At 36.7% G+C, this 12,210-nt stretch overlaps 1 protein-coding gene across 1 annotated transcript in view; it reads left to right on the top strand.

Annotated features, from left to right (window-relative positions):
* The first annotated feature begins 4,949 nt into the window (after positions 1 to 4,949).
* LOC138323310 (serine/arginine repetitive matrix protein 2-like) overlaps positions 4,950 to 12,210 on the top strand; it is a 44,629-nt gene continuing 37,368 nt past the window's right edge. Inside the window, exons 1-7 of the mRNA XM_069267829.1 lie at positions 4,950 to 5,065; positions 6,616 to 6,833; positions 8,048 to 9,112; positions 9,450 to 9,884; positions 10,095 to 10,685; positions 11,489 to 11,553; positions 11,772 to 11,818. Of these exons, the coding sequence (XP_069123930.1) occupies positions 6,668 to 6,833; positions 8,048 to 9,112; positions 9,450 to 9,884; positions 10,095 to 10,685; positions 11,489 to 11,553; positions 11,772 to 11,818 (2,369 nt within the window). The 5' untranslated portion in view covers positions 4,950 to 5,065; positions 6,616 to 6,667. The remainder of the gene's footprint in view (positions 5,066 to 6,615; positions 6,834 to 8,047; positions 9,113 to 9,449; positions 9,885 to 10,094; positions 10,686 to 11,488; positions 11,554 to 11,771; positions 11,819 to 12,210) is intronic.

Here is a 12,210-nt window from a genome sequence, read left to right as displayed (position 1 = left end):
ACAGCCCCACATGGGATTTGTATTCGTAACCCAGAGGTGGAGGGCTTATGATAATATACCAGGACATTTTGACCACTACTCTACTCGGGCACAAAAAGTACAATAGTTCCACTATCAAAAAAGAGTCGCAACATTGACACACTGCAATCTCTCTAAATATGCACACACTTCATACATGCAACACACCTCGTGTATAAGAGGCTGTCCTTAAAATATGCAGTGACCCATATTTCAAAATCTACTATGGTATAATATGTCAAAAATATACTTTATAATCATTTTGTATTTGTGTGCTTAAATAGGTTTTGAGTTTCAGTCACTTCATTTTGCTTTTTGCTAAGGCAAAATTTGATATAAAAAAAGACTCAATTTATTGCTCATTGCCCCTGTAATTCTGCAAGGCAGCCATTCTGGGCCACTTCTTATTTTTCAGGAAGGATGTACCCAAACACCAAGTTACAAACAATACATACGTCCTTCCGTCCGTCCGTCGTCCGTCCGTCCTTCCCAGTCCGTCCGTCCGTCCGTCCGTTAACAATTCTTGTTACCGCTATTTCTCTAAAAGTACTGAAGGGATCTTTCTCAAATTTCATAAGTAGGTTCCCCTAGGACCCTAGTTGTGCATATTGTATTTTGGGACTGATCGGTCAACAAGATGGCTGCCAGGCAGCCATCTTGGATTTTGATAGTTAAAGTTTGTTACCGCTATTTCTCATAAAGTACTGAAGGGATCTTTCTCAAATTTCATATGTATGTTCCCCTAGAACCCTAGTTGTGCATATTGCATTTTGGGACTGATCGGTCAACAAGATGGCCGACCAGCCGCCATCTTGGATTTTGATAGTTAAAGTTTGTTACGGCTAATTCTCAGAAAGTACTGAAGGATTCTTTCTCAAATTTCATATGTAGGTTCCCCTAGGACCCTAGAAGTGCATATTGCATTTTGGGACTGATCGGTCAACAAGATGGCCGCCAGGTAGCCATCTTGGATTTTGATAGTTAAAGTTTGTTACCGCTATTTCTCAGAAAGCACTGAAGGGATCTTTCTCAAATTTCATATGTAGGTTCCCCTAGGACCCTAGTTGTGCATATTGCATTTTGGGACTGATCGGTCAACAAGATGGCCGACCAGCCGCCATCTTGGATTTTGATAGTTAAAGTTTGTTACGGCTAAATCTCAGAAAGTACTGAAGGGATCTTTCTCAAATTTCATATGTAGGTTCCCCTAGGACCCTAGTAGTGCATATTGCATTTTGGGACTGATCGGTCAACAAGAATGGCCGCCAGGTAGCCATCTTGGATTTTGATAGTTAAAGTTTGTTACCGCTATTTCTCAGAAAGCACTGAAGGGATTCTTTCTCAAATTTTCATATGTAGGTTCCCCTAGGACCCTAGTTGTGCATATTGTATTTTGGGACTGATCGGGTCAACAAGATGGCCACCAGGCAGCCATCTTGGATTTTGATAGTTAAAGTTTGTTACCGCTATTTCTCATAAAGTATTGAAGGGATCTTTCTCAAATTTCATATGTAGGTTCCCCTAGGACCCTAGTTGTGCATATTGCATTTTTGGGACTGATCGGTCAACAAGATGGCCGACCCAGCCGCCATCTTGGATTTTGATAGTTTAAGTTTGTTACCGCTATTTCTCAGAAAGTATTGAAGGGATTGTTCTCAAATTTCATATGTAGGTTCCTCTTGGACCCTAGTTCTGCATATTACATTTTGGGACTGCATGAAATCTCTCCTTTTACTAATAATAGATGATTTTTTTTAATATGTAGGTTCTAATAGGATATGGATCAGTAATAGATATGACATATTCGATATAAAAGATTTCTCAAAAAAGCAAAATTGCCTTTACTTCAAGTTTTTTTTTTAGGAACTTCAACCATCTTGGATGATAGGAGGTTACTCATTTAGCATAACGCCAGTGGGACATAAAAAGGGCAATTTGGTTTGGTTAGTTAAACATCCTTTTAATAGCCAGGGTCATTTAATGATGTGACAGGTTTGTGGTTGGGACAAAGCCGCAATACCTGGAGAAAAACCACAGACCAGTGGTCAGTAACTAACAACAGCCCCACATGGGATTTGTATTTGTGACCCAGAGGTGGAGGGCTTATGATAATATACCAGGACATTTTGACCACTACTCTACTCGGGCACAAAAAGTACAATAGTTCCACTATCAAAAAAGAGTCGCAACATTGACACACTGCAATCTCTCTAAATATGCACACACTTCATACATGCAACACACCTCGTGTATAAGAGGCTGTCCTTAAAATATGCAGTGACCCATATTTCAAAATCTACTATGGTATAATATGTCAAAAATATACTTTATAATCATTTTGTATTTGTGTGCTTAAATAGGTTTTGAGTTTCAGTCACTTCATTTTGCTTTTTGCTAAGGCAAAATTTGATATAAAAAAAGACTCAATTTATTGCTCATTGCCCCTGTAATTCTGCAAGGAGCCATTCTGGGCCACTTCTTATTTTCAGGAAGGATGTACCCAAACACCAAGTTACAAACAATACAATAATATTTAATTAGAGTCGCATATCAGATAAAATATTCATAAGAACAAATATTACGTCAAAAATGTATATTGTTCAATTATTAAATTAAACAATTAAATAAATTGTTAAAAAACCAAACAAACAAAAACAGTATATCAAAGTTAATTTTTTTAAAGTCAGTTTCTAGACTTTTTTTAAAGTGTGTGCATTTTTGCTGGAATTACTTACTGTATTGTCACCAGCACAATTATATACACTGTACCTGGTAACTTTGATGACTTAACATATAAAACCTATCATTAACAAAAACATTAAATAGAAATTGGCCCAAGATCCATCCTTGGGTAACTCCTTTCTGCACGTCCAACTAGTCGCCGCAAACAATGAAAATTGACTGTCGTGGAGGACATGACTGTGATCTCTTTTATAGTTATTATTATTTTGTTACAGTATTGGATGCAGTGTTTTACCTAAATGGTCTTGATCTTGTCACATGTCAAGCACAATTCATTCACCCATTCAAATAATCCAGGCAATGGCATACCTCAAAAGAGAACACGCATATTTAGCTTAGTATCACTGTTAGATTTTGAACGCACTCTCATAAGACATTCTATGCTGTAGCTTGATTTTTTTTCGAACAACATTAAAACAAAATTAAACGGAGGTAATGGATGATTTGAAAGGACTGTGCCATCAACTTCACTTGACACATTGATAGTAACTCATGGACATATCAAGAAGGAGGAGAATTAAAGAACAGGGTGGTGGCCTTTTTTGCTAGTACTCTAACAATGCATAGGCGACTTTCGCGTCCAAATCAATACTATTTCTACTCAAGGATTTAAATTAAGTAATACAGCCTTGTTCTACTGTAGGAAAAAAGTTTACAGTATGACACACAGGGACCTGGCACGAAATTTTACCTAACAGTATTCAGTGGCGTCGCTAGCAGGAAATTAATGTGCACACAAAGTGGAGTCCGCCGCGCAGAAAGAAAACCGTTGTTTTGGGGAGTGGATCCGTTGGGGTTCGGCCCCCCACGGGGGGAAAAAATTACTATTTATGAATGGCTGAGATGACTTTTACGATGTATTTTTGTGATTTTTAAGCGTTCTTAACGTGGTAAAGTTGCGAAGAAAATATAACAATGAAACGGATTAATTCATATTGCAGATTGAAAATTACCTACATTTAGCATCCTCGATACTCCAGGGGTTCCGATCACTTACGATCTCTACACCCCTGGACTATCTCATAGTGAAATTGAAGGCAGCTCAGCGGAAAACATTTGACCAATCACAGGCTAGCAAAGATTTCCTTTGAAGACTACAGAGAGAGCGACGCCTACATCAAAGCCACACAGTCAGCCACAGTGTACCGTTATACGGCTCTTTTGATGTTCAACAAAGGACTAAATTACCTGTTCTATTCTGTTGCCTCCAGTTTTACCATAAGATAGTCCAGGGGTGTAGAGATCGTAAGTGATCGGAACCCCTGGAATATCGAGGATGACATTTAGAAATTCTAATTGTAAATATCGCCAAAGGCGTGAGAATTTTTGTGTTTTGGGGGGTCCCCACAGAAAAAAAATACTATTTAGAATGGCTGAGATGAGTTTTAAGAAGTATTTTTACGATTTTAAAGCGTTTTTAGCGTGGTAATTAAAAAAACCCACTGAAAACGGATTAATTCATTTAGAAATTCTTATTGTAAATGTCGCCATATCTGTATGCAAACATATGTTTACATTCTATTTTTGCCATGTCTTTGGTAATTTTCCTACTACACTGCGATTAAATGATAACTTTGTAAGAAAACAGGGTTTTAATAGACAGTCAAAGTTAGTACATGTAAGTGGTGATACTCCATTGGATCATTTGTATACATAAAATTGCATAGGACCAAATGAAAATTGAATGTACAAATGTATTCCTGATTTGCACTCTTATTTTATTGTGATAGCGACGAAGACTAGTCACAAATCAATACTATTTCTACTCAAGGATTTACATTTAGTAATACATCCTTGTTCTACTGTAGGAAAAAAGTTTACAGTATGACGCACAGGAACCTGGCACGAAATTTTACCTAACAGTATAATTTATACAGCATATTATTATGTAGATACCCTGTGGTATGACTAGCCCGAGAGACTCTGGCCCTGACACCAGACTTAGACATTATGACAGATAGATGTCTGGCGTACATCATCTGCCATCTCGGGCTAGACATGCAGTATATAGTAAGAATTATTTTGTTATTTTTTATTGACTTTTATGTTTATATCATTTTTGTTTATTTATTTATTTTATGTTCAAATATTACGTAATTATTTGTAAAATTTTGTAAATTGTCATCTCGTCAAAATTCACTACTATCCGGGTAATTGGCAATCCGGATTATCCTGTCCGTCAAACCGCACCGGAATTGACTACGCAATACGATGTCCGGTAAAATGGCGAATTAAACTCGTGCTTTAGCTTTGCTTTAATTTAAGCTTATATTGCAATCATTTGACCGAAAGTAGTTTCTATTGTGTAAGTACTTAGTCCGTATGTATCTCATTTATATGCTTTAATCGTTTTACCCTCCTTGTCTTACACTAATAATTATTTTAGCATCGTGTTTTGGGGCTAGGGTGCAGACTCGTGCAAGTTTTGTGTAAAACAGCTGTCATGGCTGTAACAGTGCAGTACTGTAGATATTAAACTCGACATTGTTTGAAACGAGCGCTGCATAAACCGTGTATGCTTGAGACATGTTAAAGAATTTAGTACGATAATCTAAGACATTGGAAAACGGAAGAAGAGTTGCATTCAAACTTTATCTTGATCTCCAGTATGCAAAAAAAATAATCTCATCATCATTCCACTACTGTAATGCTAATTCCAATTTACACGTGTTTAATTATGTCAATAATTGTACAAATTAATATCAAAATACAAATTTCAGAAGCCAGTGTTTATTCCTCATTGATTATAAGAAATTTGGACTTTGTATACCAATATGGGTAGAAAATTATGGTAAATTGAATTTCTAGGGGTGTACTCTTATTTTTATGGCGAATTTGACTATGATTTGAAATAATTTCCATTTGGATCAGGTGTACAATGCCGGCACATGATCTTGCACACCTAAGAGTTTCATGGCAGAAAGATAAATCATTTATTATCTGTCAATATATAGATAAATATATACTTGTTCTTTTCAATTTAATGTATTGTTCTACATTTCTTATGAAACATATAACATAAAATATTGACAATTTCCACGTCATTGTTTTGTATTTTAATTAATATCGTTGAAATATCAAATCGTTGCTCAATACGCTTAAGTAGGTACAATATGGACGCTGTACCCATACCCGAGCCAAGGTCAAGCATGTTAAACAAATAAACTACATAACCAATGAGAAGGCGAGAAAATGATTTTTAGGCAAGACAATTCACCTAATAAGGTAAACACACTACTGTCAGAGCGATTTGAGTAGTTCTAGACAAAAGTTGCATTACTCTACGAGCAAGGGACAGGGTGCGGCATACAAGAAGTTCAACCACAATGTGTAATGGCGGACAGCGAGCGAGTTTGAACATCTACACACATGTCACAACCATGAGCTTTTCAGGCATATCACAGTAAATCCGACTGATCTAATTTCCATTAGAACAGGTTTTTTTCCGATATATGTGCAAATTTTAATGTTCTCTTAGACTGAATTGTCCCTTTAAGATACATAAAAACCCAAAATATTTGAATTAAACACCAATTTACAGTTTTTACAAATATCCAATGGAAAAAAAAAATGGGGAAAAAAAAAGACTTTTTTTTTATGAAATCAGAGGGCACTTCCAGCCATTCTTCCAGTTCACTGTGGCCCCATTGTAACGCATTATGTCCGGGTATGTCTGCATCTTAGACTGACAACTGAGATTTATCGTGATTGGATGATCGCAATATCATGTGCAGGGCAAGATCATGTCTCTTTCCTTTTAGGGAATATATGTTTCATCGTTGGTACTGATTATCTACCGTAATACAAGGGATATCAATGACAATGCTATTGACATACTACTTCATTTCATTACAGAGACAAGAATATGATTAACATATAATTGGGTCTAGATAGTTCCCTATTAAATATGCCTCGGAATTATCAACACAACAGGGGAGGTAACCAGAACTGGAAACGAGGACATGGACGTGGATTCAGAAGGGGTAATTGGAACAGGGGTAACTTTAATAACAGGAACCAAAATAGGGATTTTGAACCAGATCAAAGAGATTTTGGAAGCCCAATTAGAAATGGTAAGTTAGAGCGTCACAATTAACCGAAAATATGGTTAACTGAAATATGCAACCGTTCGGTTCAGTTCACTAATTCTTTGTTTCGGCTCAAAAAAATTTAATGTCCAATATTACCTGTAATTTACGTGTATAAACCGTATTGCTGATTATTTCATTGAAAATACAACAAAATTGACAGAATCCTGGGAAATTCACCCGTTAATCGACATTGATGTGTAACATGTGTGCAAGTTAGCAGTCATTCAGAAGATTGTTTTTCCGCTCTCTGTGGATCCCACGATCCCACAGAAAATCGGTCAGCCATTTTGTTGTGATTGTAAACAACCATGCTTCAGTCGGCCAATTTTCTGTGAATTTAACCATTTTACGATTGAACTTGCATCTCGTATGTAATTATTTCATCTGTATTATATTTCCAATACATAATATATCTTATAACACTTTTACCAAGATTATTTCGATCTGTAAACAAGCAAGTAAAACTTATGATTTTCACAGTTCAAACTCTCCAATGACGGTAATGGTGTAAAGAAAGTAACTTTGTAACTGAAGAAAAAAACTAATTTGTCTTTTATTGTTTTTGATAGAGAAAAAACACCATTTGTCAGTAGTGTATCATTATTAAATCTAAAACAAAACTTGCTTTTGATAGTAATACTAAATAGACTTCAATAATGTTAGAGTAAGATTTGTCTGAACTGAACGGAATAAACCGAAAACCAGACAAAAAAATGAAACCGAACCGAGCTGAAAAAAACATGAACCGAGACATCCCTTATGGTTAGTTACCTTTTGGCAATGCAAAATACAAAATATTCAATGAATAAGCATTTTGTTTTTTAGATAGAAAAGAAAGTAAACAATTAATGTATTAATGAAATGAAGTATTTACATGCATATGTATATATGTTAAACATGCTATCACAATTTGTGACAAAATGGTCTTTACAAAGCAGGACCACTTATGTCTTGTGTTCATGCTCTACATACTTACATAATTAGAACTACATGTAATTATTTGTGAGTCACATTTAAGTCAATAGCATTTGGTTCTTAGCTGAAGGTTTATATCTGTACAAAGAATTAGCTGAATGTGTATTTCATAAATCTATGTACAAAGACAGTAAATTCTGAAATGGCAATATTTAATAGAGTCAGTTACAAATTATTCTGTGTGCTTGCTAAAATTGCTTTATACAATTTATTTGTTTTAGAAAATTGGGAGGAACCTGAACATTTTGATGACAATGTAATGGGAAGGTCGAGATCCCCTGGATTTCCAAGGGAGGGTTCTCCTAGGATGTTTTTTGATGGTGAGCAAGATGAGAGAAATATGATGATAGAAGAAGACATCAGGTCACCAGAAGACATTGAAGAAAATTGTTTCCAAAGAAGAAGGAGGACGAGGTGGAATAGATCTAGAAGTCCAGAGGTAAATGATAACAGAGATTTTAGAAGGTCGCCTGGATCACCAAGAGAATGGCAAGGCGACCAGTTCATAGAAGAAATGGGCCATGAAGATCATATGTCACAATTCTCCAATGAGGGTCATTTTAGAGACAACTCACCTTTTAGGGAAGGTGTAGATGAATGGCAAGATGACATGAGGTTTTCCAATGAAGAGAGAGGTAGCAGACGTCGAAGTCTATCTCCACGTCGCAGTGGCTCTAGGGAACGGATGAGGGATGGCAGAAGAAATCTGAATGAAAGGGACGACAGAGGACGTCAAAGGGATTGCTTTTTAGTTGATCAAGAAGACTTTATACCTGATGAAGAATTCATAGATAGACCTGATGATAATGTCCACTTTGTTCACAGCCCAGTTGAAGGTGACTTTGTTCCTGATGAATTTGCCAATAGACAAATGGATAGATTTCCTGATGGAGAGCCAAATTTTGATAGAAAAGGAAGATTCGAATATGAGGATGGTCAACAAGATGACATGGATCCTGATAGACCAATGCAAGATGACTTTGATAGAAGAGGCAGATTTGAGAGGCGAGGGGGTTTCGACAGAAGAGGTGGATTTGAAAAGCGAGGTGGATTTGATAGGAGAGGTGGATTTGACAGAAGAGGCGGGTTTGACAACAGAGGTAGATTTGATAGAAGAGGTAGAGGTCAAGATCGAGGCAGATTCAGACAAGATGGACATGATGAACACAGACTTAACCGAGACCATCGCAGCATAAGCCCAAGAAACCGCCGAAGCTTAAGTCCTAGAGAACGCATGAGAAGTGTTAGTCCAAGAGATGATCGTCCATTTTCACCTCATCCAGCTGGTATGTATGGCATTTTGAATGTTTTGTATAACATGTCACGTTCTTGTTTCTTCTTTCCTAGATTGTCATGGACATTTTAAAAAGCATTTCTGAATCAATCAAGAATCACAAAACCATGAGATAAAGTTTTAAATAGTGCACATGTTTTACTCTATCTCTCTAATTCTACTTTTCCAATTCTGATTTCTTCACTTTTTTGATAATGATGGTATTAGCAAGTGTTTCTACTCAAAAAGAAAAGCATTACTTTTACTAGCTGACTGAAGAAAAGCATTACTTTGACTAGCTGACTGCTTTAAAATATCAAAACCTGTGTTTATTTCTATCTTTCAAATAGATGGTGAGCCTATGATGATGGAGCGTGAGATGCCAAACATCATACACACAGAGGAAGGACCGATGTTGATGGGACCTGATGGCCCTATTGAAATCCTGCCTCCAGGCGTTCCTATAATGATACAGCCAGGAATGGAACCACAGCTTCTGGGCCCAGTTGGACCAGATGGAATGCAGCAGGTCTTGGTCCATCTTGATCAGCCTCAGATCATTCAGGAAGGAATGATCCCAGAACAAGGACCAAATGATATACCACCTGATGATAATCAGAATTTTAGGGCTAGAGGCAGGGGGCGTGGAAGAGGAGGAAGATGGATTGACAGAGGTAGAGGTCGGGGAAGAGGGTTTGACAGAAGACGAGGATTTGATAGAGGGCGTGGTGGCAGAGGAAGAGGCGGGTTTAACAGGCATGGAGACATGAATGAAATGAATAGAGGTAAACCAGCTTTACTGATTTATGAATAATGTTGAAATGTAAGCAATATATCAATTTCAAGTTAACAAAAGGATATTGGGGAAATATGGTATCTTGAAACTCCATATTGAAATATACTTAGTACAGATAATTTATGAAATGTTGAATTCTGCTATGTAAACATTAATTTTGAAAGTAAATTACAGTTTATCACATTTTCTTCTCCTGTAGATGTACACTCTCCTGGACCTGGTGACATGCCTATCATGCTGTCGGGACCCCCAGAAGGACCAGGGCCAATATTTCTAGAGCCAGGTATGATGCCTCCGCCAGGCATTATGCAACCAGGCATGGCAGACATTCCAGTATCAGGTGGTGGAGGTGTACCTGTAATGTTAGACCCAAACACCTTACAACCCATGCAGATAATGGTTCATAACATAGAACCAGGCATGCCACACGAAGGAGATCTCCATGGGCCACCTTCTATGAATATGCCACCAGAGCGGATGTCAGAAAGAGGTGGGCCACCAAATAACATGCCACAGAGAGGTCGATCGCCAGTTAACATGCCACCACATTGGGGAGGGCCCGCTCAAAACATGCCACAGAGAGGGGGACCTCCAGAAAATATGCCACCACGCAGAGGTAGATCTCTAGATAGAAGGGACATCTCACCTAACCGTCAGCATGATCAAAGGATGGATGATCGTCACCATCGTAGACATGAAGGCAGCTCTGATCGGTCTGGGAGTAGGAGTAGGGAAAACTACAAGGACAAAGAAAGGCAAAGAAGTAAAGAAACTGCTTATGGCAAGTCAGGTATTTATTAGTCTTTTACACTAAACTTGATTATATTTGGTTCTTAATTAATTTAGTTTCATTTTAAACCTTTTAAAGGGTGGTACAGTACATCAACATACATTTAAGGTATGTTCTGTCAACTTGGAAAAAGGTACCTGAGCGAGTCTTTCTTTTGTGCAAACATGTATATCATTAGATATATGACTATTAATTACTTCTATTGAAGACAAATATTTCAGAGGGTTTGTATCAATATGACTTCACTTAAATCTATTGCGTCTGATTTTCATCATTGCAGGATCTATGTGAATAAACAAGTAATTCTACAGAATTTTATCTTTCAATCTAATCAAATTATGCGCCAAAATTAATATGGCACAGGGAAACGTCAAATTTAAAAATTTTAACCACCCTATTTTGATACAAAAAACACCAAAATTTCCTGACTCCAAAATATTCCAATTTACGGTATACTGGAAATGAGTTGTCTGTCTGTAGACACAACTTTGTCCTGGGAACTCCTGGTACGCAGAACCCGTTTGCAATGTCCCCTATAAATATGGTTATTACTAAATTTGTACAGCAGGGTTTATCAGTCGTCCACTCTGGCGACTGTTCTAATTAAGATATATTGATTGATGTTATCTCTTTGAAATGGGTCACTTTGGATGCCAATGGTTTTGGTGATATAAATGACCTATTAGAAATAGTTGTAGATCCTTATTGATTTGAAACACTTCTCTCTCAATTCAAAGCTGAGTGTCATACTTGAACTGAATGAATATACAGTGATTTGTCATATATGTCTAATTATGTTTCAGATAAAAACAAAGGTAAAATGATAAAACAAAGTGGGAAGAAAAATCAGCCTCCTATAGCACGTCATGTAAGTATTATTACACTGAATGTATACTGAGCTGTAGGTGTTGTAAATAGAAAGACTCGGTCAGAGATTGAATGTTACTTTTCTTTTAAATTTTGAGGTTTCTTGATCATATCAATTGTAGGTTGTAAATTTATATCTGTTATCAAAATTAAAAATGAAAATAAACTATACTATAAAGTGATTCCAGTTCATGATTAAATATTGATCTTTAATTTCAGAAACTTGCAAAACAGATAAAAAATGTTGTTGCCCGACAGGGACTAGGGTAAGTAAAATCATACAATGTCGTCCATATCAGCCATGTCCTATCATGCCAAATCCTGTCCCATTCTGTCCACATTTCATACATACATTTCTATCTTTAATATGCAACAGAAAAAAGTTACTCTCTTTCCTTGGCAGAAAATAAATAGTAATTTGGGGTTTGGGCTTGGTGTTCGATAAAATTTTCATTTTCTGGGCATAAAAAGGATATGGGGACAGTGTACATTCATACCCAAGGCCTAAAAATGTAGTGCTAAATCAAAGATGATTCAAACATGAATAAACTTTTTTTTAAATAGATTGTAATTTTGAGTGTGGTAAGGTTGAAAACGTAGGACAAATTATCAGGAAATTTTCAAGACATGACATTGTCTTCTTCACATTTCAAAATTA

The sequence above is a fragment of the Argopecten irradians genome, chromosome 5 (assembly GCF_041381155.1).
Source record: "Argopecten irradians isolate NY chromosome 5, Ai_NY, whole genome shotgun sequence".
NCBI lineage: Eukaryota > Metazoa > Mollusca > Bivalvia > Pectinida > Pectinidae > Argopecten > Argopecten irradians.
The sequence above is the reverse complement of the archived record's forward strand: the minus strand, read 5'-3'. Positions and strand labels throughout refer to the sequence as shown.